Source organism: Drosophila ficusphila, unplaced genomic scaffold (genome assembly GCF_018152265.1).
Source record: "Drosophila ficusphila isolate 14025-0441.05 unplaced genomic scaffold, ASM1815226v1 contig_791, whole genome shotgun sequence".
Lineage (NCBI taxonomy): Eukaryota > Metazoa > Arthropoda > Insecta > Diptera > Drosophilidae > Drosophila > Drosophila ficusphila.
The window spans coordinates 7,298,730-7,315,489 of NW_025064737.1; the positions used below are offsets into that span (position 1 = coordinate 7,298,730).

Genomic DNA, 16,760 nt, shown 5'->3' on the forward strand with positions numbered 1-16,760 from the left:
CAAAAAACGATAAAGTGCCAAGCAAAGCAAATGGCAAAATACGGATAAGCGAGAATAAGAAATCGTTTTAGGCATATCCAGCAGTTTGACAGGCACTGTGGATAACCTGTTGCTGTTGCAACTTCCACAACTGCAGCACTTGCCTCATAAATGGCCATTCGTGTTGGCCGGTATTTAACACAAGGTCGCGAAAACAATGAGCCAAACGACTTTAGCCGCTTATCTAAGTGCTCGAAGCCCCGACTTCGCAGTGGAGTAATTGTAGAAGGCTCCGCTGGACGCGACCAAGAAGCTAATTGTGTGAGCAGGCCACCCAGCCCCACCCACACATCCACCTTGGAATAATTGCAGGAGGGTCGTGGGAGGAGCACAACTGCGGAGGCGACAAAGTAAACAAGGTGTTAATTTCCACTGCTTCAGTGTTTCCTCGTTTTCTTTTCACGGATTGCTCTACAAAATTAATAAGGCAAGGGTATGGCGAATTATAGTCAAGTTTGCCATGACAAAATGCTATTACAATTAAGCTAAGTGCGTGGCTAATAAATGAATATTTTATGATAAATAAATATGTTTGCGTGTATGCAATTAGGAAAAAACAAATGTTACTTATATGTTTTAATTAAGCTGAAGAATATTATATTAACAATTTTAAATAAATACAGTACTATAGTACTGTAAACCTTGAGAGTTTTGGGAACCATTTGAAAGTTCAGCAAAGCCCATGTAAAAATGTCTTTCTATCGAAACCCCGTGAAATGTAAGGGTATTTCTCGCCCTACCATTGCATCTCCCACTTGTTATTTATTTTTCTGCTCTCCCCTTTTGCGCCTTTGCAAATTGAATTCCCCGCGTGTTGCGAAAGCAGATAAGATTGGAGCACGTTCTCCGGCAAACAGCCACCCACACAGAAGCGCTTCCCCGCATACAAAAGGCGGCAGATGACAGGCGATAAGCCGCCAGTGATAACGCACTTGACTTTGCCGAGAATCGTGTGCTGAATTTAGTAGAGCTCCCACTTACTACACTTGCTAACTATGGATTATGGATTGTGGCTCGAAGCCAGACAAGATGAATGGATCTACTTACGAACTGTGACCGTTTTCGGATCGAAGGCACAGACGCGTCGCTCCACGGCGACAATCTTCCGCTGCACCCGCCCCGCCCGCTCGCCCACCGCCTGCAGATCCCGCTGCAGGTCGTCGAAGATGTCGCTGGCGATCAGGACCAGGCTGGCCAACTGCCGCAGGGCGTTGCTCAGAGTGATGTTGCTGATCGAGTCGAACTCGTGGCCGGAGATGACCTTCGAGGAGCCGGCGGTGGGCGACTGGGGGGCACTGGCGATCCTGGCTAGCGCTGGCCGCTGCTGGCTGGGATGCCGCGAGTTGGGCAGGGATTGCGATTGGTGGCGAGTGGGCGAGGTGGAGAGGAACTCGACGTGCTGCTTCAGCTTCTTCATGGGCGCCGGCGCGGGCGGCACGGGCTGCTCATCCTCCTGACCCGCCGCCTGGTGGACCAGGACCCGCGTCAGCGAGGTGGGCGATCCATGGCCATTGAGCACCTCCCCGACCTCCGGCGACTGCTTGTTGATGCAGTTGTTGTTCCGGCACTTGCCCGGCGTACAGTGGAATCGGCCGGAGGCGTGGCCCAAACTGGCCGCCGTCGCCTGGGCCACATTGACGGGCTGCACCACGCGCTGGACGAAGGGCATCTCTCGCTGGGAATCGCTCTGCTGGTCACTACCTGCTCCTCCTCATTCGCTCCGTTTTCCCAAGACACCGACGTCACCGAAACAAAAAAACCAAAGGTAATCCAAATAAGCCAAACACACACACGCACACAGAGGCCCGAAAAAACTGGTCGGACAACTTCTGGACTTGAATCCTCCGCAGTTACAGCCTCCTTTGCTATTGTCTGTTTTCGGCCAAATTCCTTGGCCTTTTCACACGCACTCACAAACTAGTTTAATTTAACTGGTTTATTGGGCCCCCTTTTAATTATTTCTTTCTTTTTTCTGGCTAGTTCTCAGCCTCGCATAATTGGCACGCCGCGCTCGAATTGCCCGTGATTATGGCGATTTTATGGCCCGGCCACCGTTACGCGTCGTTCGAAAGGTGTGTTAGCCGGCAAAAAGGCCGACGGTCCGCGCTCACGTCCTCTTGTTTCGCCGGTTTCAAAAAAACTGTCAGTGTGCCCAGTTAGAGGTGGAGGCAACTTCGATGACAAAAACGGTGAGTTAGGGCTGCACAATAATCATCCTCTTAAACGATAATATCGATTTTTCGACATAGCGAAGACACATACCATAGTTATCGATAGTCACAGCGTTGCCATACCTCTCAAGACAGCCCTAGCCGAAAAGGGTCACACCTCTGTGGAAAAAATAAATAAAACTTCAATTTATTCAATTCCACGCTAACTTAAATAAAATAGTACAATGCCAAAGTACTATTGCGATTACTGTGACACCTACTTGACCCACGACTCGCCCTCCGTACGGAAAACCCACTGCACCGGTCGCAAGCACCGCGACAATGTAAAGTTCTACTACCAAAAGTGGATGGAGGAGCAGGCACAGCATTTGATTGACGCCACCACTGCCGCCTTCAAAGCCGGAAAGATTACGAACAATCCGTTCGCGGGTGGGCCAGGAGCGGCGCCTCCGAAGCCGGCGGGTGTGTCCATCCCGCCGCCCAATATGGGTGCTCCTCCACGTCCGGGAATGCCAGGAATGCCCTACATGCCGCCTCTAATGAATCCAATGATGGGCATGCGTCCACCACCGATTATGAATCCCATGGCCATGATGGGACCACCACCTCCGCTCGGCACAATTCCCGGCGTCCGACCGCCGATCATGAATGGACCCAAGTGACGGCACAATGAATCACGATCAGATACAGGATCACTAAGGGAACGCACCTCGTGAGGTGTCCTAATTAAGCTGTAGCAGTTAAGTAAGCCCATTAGCAAACCAAACTATGGAAATTTATATAAAACAAATTTACTCAACAGATGGCATTTTTTTTTAATTTGGCAGGGGATTTTTAAAAATAAAGTATTTTCAAAACAAAAAATAAATTTAACAGAAATTATTTATTTCGAGAAATGGTTTCTTATAAAAGTTGTTTACTACAATTTGTAACTCTTGATAACAGAAATATAGGCATAGTGCGAATTTAAACCAAAACCTTTTAAAATTTGGAAGAGACAACTGTCCAATATAAAATGCTCTGACAAATGCTTCTTTCTTGCTAAATGAAATGCTTTAAGAAATTGACAGTTATTTAAACAGATGTATGTATGTATGGGACACATAAGTACTCACAGTTTTTATTACAATTTTAGAGCTTACAAACTAGGTAGTGTGAAGAGAATATAATGTGGATTATAATTGTTAAAATACGAATGCGTTAATCAGGGGCTAAAATAGTTAATGGATTATTCTTTGCCTTTGTCCCGCGATCGGCTCGTCTGCGCCTCTTATATTATATTTAGTCTGTACTACACACAATTAGGTACTAAATTGGTTAAGCGTTTCTGCATTGTGGTCCTCACTGGTTATCTGGTGACGCGTTGGCGCTTGCTGGGCGAGACCATCACCGGAGACGGCTGGTGGTTACTTGAGATAGCGTCAAAAATGCTCGACTCCGAGCGCTGGTACTCGCTGCCAATGTTCTCCAGGTTCAGATCGGCATCGAGGACGAGGACCTAGTAATATGCATTTTAGGCATGTTGTAAAACTATTTGTGCTGTGTCTGTAGCTACCTTGCACGACTGCGGTCTTCTGTGGTGAATCAGCCAATCCTCGTGCAACTCGTGCAGTTCCTCAAGGTACTTAAGTGGTACACAGCTTTCCTCGGATCGAGCACGCTGTCGGATTCGCTCGTGAGCCACCTCTGGTGAAGTGCGTAAGTAGATGATAAGGTCCGCCTGCACGTGTATGGACTCTTCGATGAACTTGTACCACTCCTCGAGCGTGTTAAACATGCCCTCCTCCAGGGAGCCATTCCTTCTCATGTTCTCCACAAAGCAGTAGCTATAACAAAGGAATGAAATTTTTGGCATTGTGGTCAAACCGGAAAAGGGGACATTGCACTTACCGCGCGCTAAAAATGGATCGCTCCATTATTTTTAGCTTCTTGTCGGTAGGCGCGGTGTGCGACTGCAACATGGTCAGCGTGACATAACTCTGAAAGGGCATGGCCCACTTCTTGGGGTCCTTGTACATCAGCTCCAGCAGATTGACCCCGTTGACGTTGCGCCACTTCTCGACGGGTTCGGTCAGCAGGCAGATGTCGTCCCTGTACTTCTCGAAATGGTTCAGATAGGTGGTCTTCCCGCTGCCGATGTTGCCCTCAATGAGGACCGTGAAGGGCTGGGTTCCCTCAGCATATTTGCGACCCTGCCGGGCACTCGATGCTGCCGCCGCCATCAGTCCGGATAAGCTGCGATCTGCACGTGAAATCGGGTGAGTACGGATTAGATTTTATCAGTCTCGATCGGGTCGGGGTGGGATCTTCCGTATTCAATGGAGTACTGTACACGGCGGCGGGAGAACTTGGACTGAAACAGCCCGAAAGAGGCAGTTTACCGCCGAAAACTCAAAAGAGCGGGAACAACCGCCATTTGCTTTTTTTTTTTGATTTCGTTCGTCATGTTTGTTTTTGTCAAGCGGCTGATCAGTGATCAGTAACAGTTCGGGTGTGTGTGCGCATTACCGGCACAATTTGATTTTTTATGCACAAACTTTACTTTTAAACTGAGTTCAATTACCTATGAATGTTATGACCTCCCTTCTCCACATATCCTTGCCAGAAGAGATTTTGTATTTAAGTTCCCCAGTTCGCAGATACTCAAATAATTCTATATTTTTTAAACGCAATTGCTTAAAATATTTCTTACTAAATTTCACAATACGACTTTTTCGCTGACCATCAGCTGTTCGCGATAACAACAATGGCCAGCTGTTTTGGTAAAAGTTATCGGCCGTTTTGCCATCCCTAAGAAGACGCATTTTTTATCAATATTATTGTAAAATTTTAAAAACTTGAATAAAAACTTCATATAAGAGGCACTTTTACAAGGGAACTTGATCAACAATGTCCATAGAAATCGAATCAGCTGAGTAAGTAATGAATATGCTTTATGGTCAAGAAGTTTTGGCTAATTCCGTTTATCTTTACTTAAAGTGTGATCCGGCTTATCCAGCAGTATTTAAAGGAGTCAAACTTGATGAAAACCCTGCAAACGTTACAGGTTAGTAATAATACCCACGCAAATATAAAAATTAACTGATTTATGGTTTCTGATTTCAGGAGGAAACGGGTGTTTCCTTAAACACAGTAGACAGCGTAGATGGCTTTGTGCAGGACATCTCCAATGGGCATTGGGACACCGTGTTGAAAGTGACCCAATCTCTCAAGTTACCGGATAAGAAGCTGCTTAATCTTTACGAACAGATCGTACTGGAGCTGATTGAACTGAGGGAATTGGGTGCAGCCAGGTCCTTGCTTCGTCAAACGGATCCCATGAGCATGTTAAAACAGCAGGAACCAGAGCGATACATTCATTTGGGTAAGATTTAGAGCACACTACCATACATATCCTAATATCCACCTTTTCTTATTTAGAAAACATGCTGCAGCGCGCCTATTTTGATCCCAGAGAAGCCTACGCGGAGGGCAGCAGCAAAGAGAAACGGAGAACGGCCATTGCCCAGGAACTGAGTGGCGAGGTGCATGTGGTGCCCTCCTCCAGGCTATTGGCCCTTCTCGGACAGGCCTTGAAATGGCAGCAGCACCAGGGACTGCTCCCGCCCGGCACCACCATCGATTTGTTCCGCGGCAAGGCGGCTATGAAGGACCAGGAAAAGGAAATGTATCCCACCCAGTTGTTCAGGCAAATCAAATTTGGCCAGAAATCTCACGTTGAGTGCGCCCAGTTCTCTCCTGATGGTCAGTACCTGATCACGGGGAGTGTGGATGGCTTTTTGAGGTGTGGAACTTTACCACTGGCAAAGTTAGAAAGGATCTTAAATACCAGGCGCAGGATCAGTTCATGATGATGGAGCAGGCTGTGTTGGCATTGAACTTCTCTCGCGACTCGGAAATGGTTGCCTCCGGAGCCCAAGATGGCCAGATCAAAGTGTGGCGAATCATCACCGGTCAGTGTCTGCGGAAGTTCGAGAAAGCGCACACCAAGGGAATAACCTGCCTGCAGTTTTCTCGTGATAACAGTCAGGTGCTTAGTGCATCCTTTGATTATACGGTGCGACTGCATGGACTGAAGTCCGGAAAGATGCTAAAAGAATTCAAGGGCCATTCATCCTTTGTGAACGAAGCCACCTTTACGCCGGACGGTCACAGCGTGCTAAGCGCCTCTTCTGACGGCACAGTAAAGGTGTGGTCCCTCAAAACTACCGAGTGCGTGGCCACCTACAAGCCGCTTGGCAATGAGTTGGCCGTTAACACCGTCCTCATCCTGCCAAAGAATCCCGAGCACTTCATAGTCTGCAATAGATCCAACACGGTGGTCATTATGAACATGCAGGGCCAGATTGTGCGATCGTTCTCGTCCGGTAAGCGCGAGGGAGGAGCCTTCATTTCAGCCACTCTTTCGCCTCGAGGCGAGTTCATCTACTGCGCCGGCGAGGATCAGGTGCTGTACTGTTTCTCCGTATCGTCTGGCAAATTGGAACGTACTCTGAATGTAAGCAGTTATAATCAAACTTTCTAGACTGAGTCACCATAACAAATTTTTTAGGTTCATGAGAAGGACGTCATTGGTCTGACCCATCATCCGCATCAGAATCTGCTTGCTAGCTATAGTGAGGATGGCCTGCTGAAGCTGTGGAAGCCCTAGATCATATAAGCAATTGACTTACACACCTAGTTTTAGTTGGCAGTCTCAGTTGAGCTACCAAAATATACCTACTGACCCCAAAGTACATGCAGTTTTTTCTCATGCCCTCTCCCGTTCTGGCACATCAATATCTTCAATCATGTCTATATGAAACAAATTGACTTTAATTAAGCATTATGCAAAGCGCCAGCCTCTCGGAGCGCTAATCCACAGAGTGTGCTTCAATTGCAGGCACTGCGCTTGAATTAGTATAACAGCGACACTCAGCCGGTTCACTTGCAATATGAAGAGCGACGAGATCATCGAGAAGATACGCCACAAGCTTAAGGAATCGGACCCGGCCCGACGTACCGTGGTCAACACCTTTCAGTTCAACTTTACCGATGCGGACGGCAATCTCATCAAGAGCATGGGTGAGTGAGGAGCTGGCCTTTTTGTGGGTCAAGCCGCCGTTGACCGTCTCATCGTAGTCTTTGATTTCAAAGCCCTGGACATCTACGAAGGGAGTGCGTCCGGTGCCGATGCTCAAGTTACCATTTCGGATGAGGATTTCTTTTTGGTGGGCACTAAGCAGAAGACTTTTCAGGAGGTTTTGCAGGAGGAGAAGGCCAAAATTGATGGCGATGAGGAAGCTATAAACAAAATGCTGGAAAAGTTTCGCATAAACTCCAAAAACTAGATAGGAATATGAAGTAAAATTGCATGCTTTTTGTTTTTTAGGTGATAGTAATCAAAGCTTCCCAATCATGTCTGCAATCCCAAAAAATAAAGGAACACTATTCATACCATATTGTTACTTACAGCGTTTTTTTTTTTTTTTATTTAATGGGAATTTTAATCATTTTTGTTTATTGTGAATATTTTATTATTGTGCAATCGAAAACAAAATTTAATTTAAACCATTAGTTCTTACAGAATGAACACAAATCAAGGCTTCCCCACTTAAATAAAAATAAAATATTACTAAATCAATTAGTTTTAGTATTCATTTATTTAATTACCTTTATTTATATTTAATGTTAACATGGAATTGTTTTTGTAGGTGTTTCCTTTTTAATTTGAAATTTTTGTTCTGCCTTTTATTATTCAACTATTTTGTTATTTGGATTCCCTTTATCTCTCTTTGGCAAACGGAGCCATTTTAGTGCCAATAAGTGCGCCCGAGATTCAGTTTCTCTGACTTCTGCTTCTTGATTTTGAAATTTGAAAACCGTCTCTCAATTTAAATGTGTTCGACTCTTTTCTTTGAGTGGCTTATTTATAGGTTTAATTGTAATTTTAACATTTGCTCATTTGGGGTGTTTTAATTTAACTTTGTGTTACTTTAGTAAACTTTTTAGTTTAGAACATTTTTGTTTTGGGATAGGTTTCTTTTGGGGACTTTCTTTTTTTCAAACATTTTTAGCTTTATGTTTTAGTACTATTTTTTCTTTAAATTTATGTTTAATTTTTATTGCTAGAACACAAATTTAGAGTTTTTATTAACTAATTGAATTCTTTGCTTCTGGGTTTTCTTTTCGGTTTTAAATACAACAACAAAATTTGTACACTTAAACTAAAGTTTATTTTTAAGAATTAATTCCTAGGAGTTACTTGATCATTATGCTTTTTTATGCAACAATTTAACAACGTTTTACTTCATCAATGTAATTGTATTTATTTTGGCTTTATTTATCTTTTTTATTTAATTAGTGTAGCTTTTTGTAACACCTACATACGTTTATTATAAATGTTTTTACGTTAAACGGGTTTAAGTTTCCATCGCTGATTTAAGCCATATTCATTAATTTTTTCAGTTTTCTTTTGCAAAACGTACGTGCGCTATGAAACCAATAATTATTATTTGTTTTTCCAAATTGTAAAGAATTTATCATTTGACTCCAAAACGGAGGAAACTGATATGAACTTAAACAATCTTAAAATTCACAATGGTTTTGCATATGTATAAATGTGGTAAAGTAAAAAAAAAAATAATAAACACAACGGCAACTCAATTCAATATTTGGATTCTTTGTGTTTAGATTCTTGTTTTTAGCTTCTTGTATAATTTACTTTATTATTATCGTTCCCTTTAGCGTATACATTTTTATAAATATTCTTGTTCGCCTTAAATGTTTATAAAAATGTGCTTAAATAGACAAAAATCTTTGAATTTATTTTCTTTCCATTTCTCGCTTTTGTTTTCCATATTCAGGGCCGCTAATTTATTAAATGTCCTCTTTTATTTTCATATAAACTTTTCGATTTAGCGTCATTTAACTCTTTGCTTTTATTCTTTGCTGGAAGATACAGTTTTGATAGTCACTAATTCTTTTATTTATGCATTATTTCTTCGTCTCCTTTTTGTTGTTGTATGTTTGATTTGTGTAGCCTCAAGGGTCGAAGATTTTTTTGTACAAAATGTGTAAATAAAAAGTCATGCGCGTATGTAAAGGTAGTTAATTATTATTGTTTTATGCCCTTTAGTATGTTGCTGCCGTTATTCGTTATCGGTTTATCTATCGGTTTGCGAATGTGTGTATTGATTTATTAACGATTACGTTCTTCGTTCCCTCTGTTGTATAATTAATTCAATTTATGCTTCACCTAAATATTACTCGTATCAAATATAAAAATCAACAACTTTATTTTATTCTTCGTCTTGTCTGCGGTCTCTTGTGGCTATGAAAATGATTCGTACTTGCACTTCCGCCTGCTACTGTTTCTGGCTCGTTTCCGGTTCCGCTGCACGGATTCCACTCCTTGCTTTTTACACATCCTGTGCTTTTTGTGCGCCCTTCCTCCATTCCGCTGTACGTATTTCGCTATGTGTATAATATAGTTATTAAATGTAGCTATTATTTGTTTCTTATTCCTCCATCATGCCTTACTTATGTGAAACGCTTCTGGCTAATCGAGTTATCGCCACTACAATATGCTCGCCCTACTGTACTTATTTAGCTTCGCTTTCGCTTACTCCACCTAAAATGCCTACTAACCTTTCCGTTTCGCTCGTTATTAAATTTATGTCTTAATCAATTCGCATTTTTGCATAATTTCTTGTCTTTAGGTATTGTTAACTTTTGAATTTCTGTTTCTGTTCTCCTCTCGGGTTTTACTGTATCTGTGTGTCATCCTTTGTCTGCGTGTCAGTATGCGTTGTGTGGGAGTTCTGTGTAATCTACTGCTCTTGCTCTGCAAAGTTGCTTTGTTCGCCATTACCTAGTTAGCCTTAGTCTAAATGCGTTTTAAAACCGAAACTGAAGGTTGCGATAAAAGTGCCTAAAACTGCGTCGAACCATCGTTAGACGTTCGCCATTTGGTTGACATGATCGATGTTGTCCTCATCGAAGTGCACATCATTGATGAAAATGTCTGCGTCCAGCTGGTCCTCGTCGAGCTCCAGATCGTCCTCGTCGTCCTCCCCGTTCGACATCAGTCCGTGTCCCATGCCCATCCCCATTCCCATGTCCACGCCGGCGATGCAGATGTGGGGCGGCGGCGGTACGCTGGTGGGCGGCAGTGGGGCGGGCGGTATCATCAGGTTGCCGCTGTTGATCCCATGCAAGCTGCCCGCGATACTCGCACCACCACTCTGCAAATGCCTGCGACTGGAGCTCAGACCGGCTGCTCAATTTAAGAAGGGAAACCATTATTACTTACAAAATACATAGTTCATGATTCAGTTTTATATATAAATAATTCTTATTTAACTGCTCCCTTATAAAAAAGCTGTACTTTAAAGAAAAACATCAATGAATTTACTTATAGATTGAAAAACTGTGAATATAAATCCGAAATCAATTTTTAGTTAAACAATGCATTTGTTTCTGTTATGTTTTAAAACTAAATAAAAAATAAGAAAACAAATAAGAAACAGTTGTAAAAATACATAAATAAAAAAAAAATAAATAAAAAATCTTACCTTGAACAAAATTAAATAAAACCAACTCAGAGAAAACCTATAAAAAGCATAAACAAAAATCGTACAAATCAAGAAAATATATCATTAGAGGACTCACCTGTTGCACTGGTCTGCGAGTCGTAATGTGCATTCCGATGGAGGCCCAATTGGCGGACATGGTTCCTACGGTTTCTTCTGGAGTGACAGAGTATGCATAGGAGACAGATTAGGGACGAGACGACGAGAAGCGTTATTATAATTAGGACGTCGTAGTCCTCCTCGGCCGCTTCCGTGGTACCTGATTTGAATCAATAAATTGGGAGGGGAGAGCAAGAGCACAGGACAACAAATTAATCAATGATTAAATAATCATTATGATTAAGAAGATGGTCTATAGTTAGGAATGTGTGTTGATCTCTAGTTAGCTGAGATTTTCGAGAGTGTGTCATGTGGGTGAGTCTGAACTTGATGTTCTTGTTCTGTGTGCTGTGGTTTCCATTTCTTTTTGGCTTTTTAGGTGGGTTTCACAAGTTTAGCATATCAATAGATTTAGGCTTGGGCGGTTTAGAATATTCAGTTCAGTTAATCAAAGGCACCAGGAAGATAAATGTACTATATACATCTGCTAGATGCGGTGCGCATGACAAGTGGGGGAAAGGTGCGGAACACAAAGAAGCCAGAACCAAAAAGACGAAGGCATGCTCATAAACTCAACACCCAAAATGCGATTAAGGTGAACTCAAAGATGCAACAAAGGAGAAACTCGGGATGGTCGTATTTTCATTGGGCTGTGAACTGTGATCTCCTTGTTCTGTGACGATCTACGGGTTTTCGGGTTTTGGGGGTTCGGGGTTTGATCTCTAGATCGGGTGACATGTATCTGGTTTGAACTCTGTGCATGTCATGAGCGTGGAGTGTTGATTGTAGACAAGCTTATGCAGAACTCACGTGTTAATTGTTAATTGTGACCAAAGAGTTTCTTTTTTACTTAAGTATTAGAGTTAATATTTTTGGTTTGGTTGCTTCGTTTGGTTTGGTTGTTAGAAAAATGAGTACAAATTCTTGCTAGCAGAATGCTCCATTCATGCTATGTTAATTTGTTATCTTAGTTATGTTTCACGTTTTTGATTCTCGTGGCAATTCCAATTTCGATTTTAAAATTTTGATTTTTCGAGTTTCGTTCTCTCAGGAGTTTGTTTAACTTTAGTTGTACGTATTGAACACTAATGCCATAATTGCTAAAACAAATGTCTGTAGAAATGTGGGCAAATGCGTGGAGTTTGCGTCACCTGTGCCAAGGGTTAGGATTTTTGTTTGATTTTAGCAATTTGAAGTTCGAGGAGGGGAATTTATTTTGTTAATACAGTTTCACAGTCGAACAGTTTGTAGTTGGTAGTGGTTTTAGTTTGTTAGTGGAGACAAAAGAAAGAACAGAGAGAAACAGAGGGAGAATTAGACAAGTAGAGAGAGAAAGAGAGAAAGATGAGTTTAGTGTGGGCGTGGCTGTAGACATCCCCCAGATGATATATGATATGATATCTGGGTCTGTCAGTGTACTGAATGCCATTCGCGGTGAGAGTGTGAAAATACTGAGAAATCGGGTGAGAGATATAGAAATGCAGTGGTGAAGCTCGGGTGGGTGGAACTCAAGGGATGGGTTTAGTGGAGCACCCTAGACTATCGAAAAAGGTATGTACAAAAGTCTGGCCATCGAAAGGAGGAAAAAAAAATTAACTATTTAAGGTTGAGGACAACATACGAATACTTAGGTGCAAAAAGACTTAGCAAGAAGTACAGGATATAGTTTCAGGTGGGCCCCTCAGCGGGCACATTAGTTAGTTAGTATTTAGATTAGTTATGAATTAGTATTATAGTTGGTATATTTAGTGGTTAACGTTTTGCAAGTGTTTCGTCGGGTTCAAGTTTTCTTCACGCATCAAATGAAAAGTGTAAGGAACGCAAGATCGCACATGATCGGTACATTGTAACCGTGGAAAACCAAGGGAAATTAAAGTGGAAACTGAATGGCTTGCCCCACAGCGGACGCACTGGAAACACAAACACGAGACAAACTTAAGATACTCGTTACGTAAACTTAGGCAAAAGAAGGCAAATAAAAATTGAACTGAACCGTTCGACTCACTCACGACTCACAGTGCAATTCGTCAGTGTCGTCGCCGGGTCCGCAGTTCTTGACCCCGTCGCATCGCAGCTTGTCGGAGATGCAGTATCCCGCTCCGCACTGGAAGTGGTACGTGGACTCGCAGTGCAGACCCACGGACGGCGGACCCGGCCCGGAGTCCTGTATCTCGGTCCACACAATGCGGAAGCCCTATTAAATAAGTGGTTAAAGATTAGGTTCTTTAAAGATTCTTTTCCTAATTATAATGACTCACCTGGGCACCCACTGTCTTGTCGCTGGTGGTGAAGCTGATGCGCGCCGTCTGCCCGGTGGAGGTGTAGTGCCACTGCTCCACGGGCGGCTTCTCGCCGCAGAGCTCCATCGGCGGCTGGTCGGAGTCCACGTTCATCCACAGCCGCAGCACGGCAGCGGGACAACCGCGATCTGGGGGAGGAATAATGAATATAAACACAAGGAAAACAGAAGGAATTATGTGAATATCATCCTTTAAAAATAAACACCTTTTTGCTTTCACAACGCAATAAAACCAATAAATTCTATTCAACTTACTGGCTGGGTCTCCTTCCAGGCCGAACTGCTCAAAGTGAATGGACAGCTTGTAGCCGGGACGGGCCTTCATCACCCAGTTGCAGGCGTTGGAGGCCATGCCCCTGCCGGGCGCCTTGTAGCCCGCCGGCCAGTTGGGCGAGGTGATGAGCCCCGAGTCCTGGTTGCTGAAGTTGCCGCCGCAGTCGCCGGCATCCGACTTGGCCGACTCGAAGAAGTAGCGGGCCTTGAAGCCGCTGGCCACGCTCTCCTGGTCCGTGTGCAGGGTGATCCGCAGCCCCACCGCTCCCCGCGGGCTCTCGACGGGTCCGGGGGCTGTCTGACCGCAGTAGCGTCCCAGCAGGCGGTCGTTGTTGTCCCGGTAGACGACGTACATCTCCAGCCAGTCCTCGAAGCAGGCACCAGAGCTTTAAATATAAAATTGATTAAAATAACTAACTTAAAAGTGAATTTTTCTCCACTAACCCGTAAGCTCCCGCCGTGGCATTTGCATTGTTGTCCGCCTTGATCTTGAAGTGATCGAAAACAATGGTCACCTGCTCATCCGCCTCGGCCAAGAAAAGGTAAGAGCAGTTCGTGTCCGAAGGATAATTGGAGGGGTACCGCGGACTGTTCAGTTCGCCGCGCTTCTTCGAGCTGCTCACATAGGTAAAGCTGCAGGTTCCGTCCGGAGCCGCCGTTCCCGGAATTTTGTACTCCGTCTCGAAGGTGTACTTGCCCTTGAAGCCACGCCCCTGCAACTCCCCCGAACTGAACACCATGGCCAGCCGAGGACCCTCGCTAATCACACGCTGTGTCTCGTTGCCGCACAACTCGTAGTCAAACTTATCGTAGGCATCGGCCGTCTCCTGGCCCTTCAGATAGATCTTTAGATAGCCGTCCGTGCAGTTGGACCTTTGCATTAAAAGTATATTAGTAAATTAGAATTTAAAGGAATATAAGATTCTTATGCTTTTAAGTACCAATGGTTTACATTTTTAAGATATAAGTTTAATTTAAAGTTTATAAAGTTTTAAAATCAATGATTTCTTTGCAAATGATTATTATCAACGTTCGTAAAAGTTTTTTCTTATTTAACTTAGCTTAGCTTTCATATCTATTTACATTTTTTTTTTATTTTAAATAGTTTTTAATTGCTTATATTTGTTATTATTGTGGTGAATAGTTCTTTATTATTCAATTAAACTCACTCGCTCTTGTCTTTGTGCTCCACCTTGGGTATATTGAAAGCGTTAAACTCGAGACGTACACGCTCCAGATGCTGGGCATCCTGCATGCCATAGATGAAATATCTAAATGGTAATCAAAACATTTAAATATCTATCCAATTAAAACCAGCAGATTAAGAAGATTGCACTTACCTACACACAGTTTTTGGTATATAGGGATAGGGATAGTTTGGTGAGAGCACAAAGCCAGTGGATTCCTTCTTCGATAAAATCTTTTGATCACATTCTGAGCCACGTATGTGAATGCCATCATTTTCACCTGATGTACGCATTTTCATTACAATTTATAGTTGCATTTTTGTAGCGAATAATTGGTGGTAATTTCGATAGAGCAGTCAGATCAGGTCGAATTGAAGAGTAGATCGGAAATCACCAGATAGCGTAGAAATAGTTTTTTGGTTTTCGAAGTAGAGAGAAAGTGTGGAAAGGTTAGAATTTTGTAGAGTGTCAATGGGTAGGTAAATTGAAATTCAAATAGCACACAAAACGAACAAAGCCAGTGAAAGGTTGGTTCAAGCACATACAATTAGCTGATAAATGCTATTCGCTTTGGCAAACATTTTGTGGCGCCACAATAAGTAGGCAACATTTTTACAGAGAACCTTTTTAGCGCACCACAAAATGTTTGCGGGGGGATTGGCATAACTGAAACGACATACAAATTGTTTACAATAAAGTTGTTCGGCAATACTTACGTATAAAATCTAATTTAACAAAACTCTCGCTAAATTCATAAATTCCTTTAAAGCCACGATTTTGGGTATTTGCGGTGCGCGATAACGTATAAAAATGAACAAAAAGGCTCGACTCGCTCGAATACAAAACTAAGTTTCTTTGCTGCCCGCAATATGTACCGATTAATGCTGACGAATTATCTGGACCATCGTACACTTTCACATAGTCAAATGGGCAGCTGTTTTTCAGTAGTTGTTCATGATGTGGATTGTGGTTGTTGAAATTTTGTTGTAGACAAATTGCAGATTGGGATAGCAGATTGGATAGAGAAGAGTTGGTTTTTAGAGACATTCGAATGAGAGTAAATTTGGTCTAGATAGGTCACAGATTGAGAGTGTTGGCTGCCAACCAGAGCAAGTTTCGACCAATAAAAAAGCGGACAAAACTTGCTTTGATCTTGACTTGTTACCGGTAGTGTGGGTGTGTGTGTTTGGGTGTTTCAGTGTGTTTCTCAGTGTTCTGTGTTAATTGTGCAGCATTAGAGGTACTCACTGTGGTCCACCAAAAAATAGATCAAAATCACGAAACTCTAATCTAACCCTCTGATTCGATTCACCAAGAAATTGATATGTGCATGACATATCCTTCGGATAGGCACCTGGATAGGTTGGCGATATGAGCGCGCCAGTTTTGTTGACGCTCATGCTGGGCGTTATCGTGTAGGAACATGGCGACCCCGCAATGGGAATGCCAATTTCATATTCCGCTTTTCGACGAAATCACACAATAGAGAGTCAGTATTGAAGGAAGAATGTTATACTTTCACTTGGTTGCTACTCACATGCATTTATAAACCTAAACGTGCCCTCGAACAGGTCCGTGGTCACGTTCTTGTTGCTAAAAAAAGAAATCGCAACTGCCCGGTACATGGAAATGCGACGACGCGGCGGAATGGTGCCGCAGTAGCGGCCTCCGAATGGCGAGTTGATCAGTTCCGCCGGCTCCGACGACTGCACCTCCGAGTAGATATCCATGTACTCATGAACACAACTGCGGGGAGAAAAGAATATGAAATTTAAGTTTAAGTAGGTTTTCTTATAACAAGCTTCTAAGACAAAAAACATTTTTATAATATATAAGGTTCAAAAAACAATGTATATCAGAGATTTCATTTACTCCTTTACATCCATCGACACATAAATTTAAGAAGTATTAAATATAATGTAAATTAAAATAAACTAAGAACGGATTGAATGTTTACATATAAAATATACAAAATGAAATAATGAAAATATTTTCCAATCATGTTTTCATGTATGGTATCTTCCGTACTACAAAAGTTAAAGTTAATATTTACCTTGGTAATTCACCGACGGCCGAACCGCTGCAAAAAGGGAAAAGGGAGAAGAAGTTGAAGCAAAGT

The 16,760-nt window shown here is 42.8% G+C and overlaps 6 protein-coding genes across 16 annotated transcripts in view; 3 read left to right on the top strand and 3 right to left on the bottom strand.

Moving 5' to 3' along the window:
- The window catches only part of LOC108087936, a 39,977-nt gene extending 37,803 nt beyond the window's left edge, over positions 1-2,174 (bottom strand). For both annotated transcript variants that reach the window (XM_017185524.2, XM_017185525.2), the window contains exon 1: positions 1,087-2,174. In XM_017185524.2, the coding sequence (XP_017041013.1) occupies positions 1,087-1,708 (622 nt within the window). In that variant the 5' untranslated portion in view covers positions 1,709-2,174. The remainder of the gene's footprint in view (positions 1-1,086) is intronic.
- A 154-nt stretch (positions 2,175-2,328) lies between these two features.
- Positions 2,329-3,013, top strand: LOC108088045 (U1 small nuclear ribonucleoprotein C). The gene has a single exon (XM_017185680.1). The coding sequence runs from the start codon at positions 2,435-2,437 to the stop codon at positions 2,870-2,872; it is 438 nt and encodes a 145-aa protein (XP_017041169.1). The 5' UTR covers positions 2,329-2,434; the 3' UTR covers positions 2,873-3,013.
- Positions 3,014-3,299: 286 nt separating this feature from the next.
- On the bottom strand, positions 3,300-4,921 carry LOC108088044 (deoxynucleoside kinase). Its single transcript, XM_017185678.2, has 4 exons — positions 4,774-4,921; positions 4,101-4,452; positions 3,766-4,036; positions 3,300-3,708 (listed from the first exon to the last, which is right to left on the bottom strand). The coding sequence occupies exons 1-4, from the start codon at positions 4,802-4,804 to the stop codon at positions 3,559-3,561; spliced, it is 804 nt and encodes a 267-aa protein (XP_017041167.1). The 5' UTR covers positions 4,805-4,921; the 3' UTR covers positions 3,300-3,558.
- Positions 4,922-4,970: 49 nt separating this feature from the next.
- Positions 4,971-6,946, top strand: LOC108088043 (WD40 repeat-containing protein SMU1). The gene is given in 6 exon segments (XM_017185677.2): positions 4,971-5,125; positions 5,190-5,256; positions 5,316-5,574; positions 5,631-5,987; positions 5,990-6,708; positions 6,763-6,946. Coding segments are annotated over 6 exon segments (1,527 nt in total). The 5' UTR covers positions 4,971-5,099; the 3' UTR covers positions 6,862-6,946.
- A 192-nt stretch (positions 6,947-7,138) lies between these two features.
- LOC108087965 lies at positions 7,139-7,657 on the top strand. Of its 2 annotated transcripts, none has more exons than XM_017185563.1 (2): positions 7,139-7,274; positions 7,332-7,657. In XM_017185563.1, the coding sequence occupies exons 1-2, from the start codon at positions 7,145-7,147 to the stop codon at positions 7,538-7,540; spliced, it is 339 nt and encodes a 112-aa protein (XP_017041052.1). In that variant the 5' UTR covers positions 7,139-7,144; the 3' UTR covers positions 7,541-7,657. The 2 variants fall into 2 exon arrangements, with proteins under 2 accessions (XP_017041052.1, XP_017041054.1); XM_017185565.1 differs by having other exon boundaries at positions 7,347-7,657.
- Positions 7,658-7,859: 202 nt separating this feature from the next.
- Positions 7,860-16,760, bottom strand: part of LOC108087963 (cubilin) — a 51,602-nt gene continuing 42,701 nt past the window's right edge. For 4 of the 9 annotated variants that reach the window (XM_017185558.2, XM_017185557.2, XM_017185559.2 and 1 more), the window contains 12 exons: positions 16,695-16,721; positions 16,179-16,387; positions 15,890-16,103; positions 15,358-15,575; positions 14,795-14,921; positions 14,624-14,725; positions 13,899-14,327; positions 13,437-13,840; positions 13,141-13,310; positions 12,899-13,076; positions 10,863-11,042; positions 7,860-10,467 (listed from right to left, as the gene is read on the bottom strand). In XM_017185558.2, coding sequence (XP_017041047.1) covers positions 10,145-10,467; positions 10,863-11,042; positions 12,899-13,076; positions 13,141-13,310; positions 13,437-13,840; positions 13,899-14,327; positions 14,624-14,725; positions 14,795-14,921; positions 15,358-15,575; positions 15,890-16,103; positions 16,179-16,387; positions 16,695-16,721 — 2,581 coding nt within the window. In that variant the 3' untranslated portion in view covers positions 7,860-10,144. The other 5 variants (XM_017185561.1, XR_001771198.1, XM_017185560.2 and 2 more) reach the window with 5 other exon arrangements.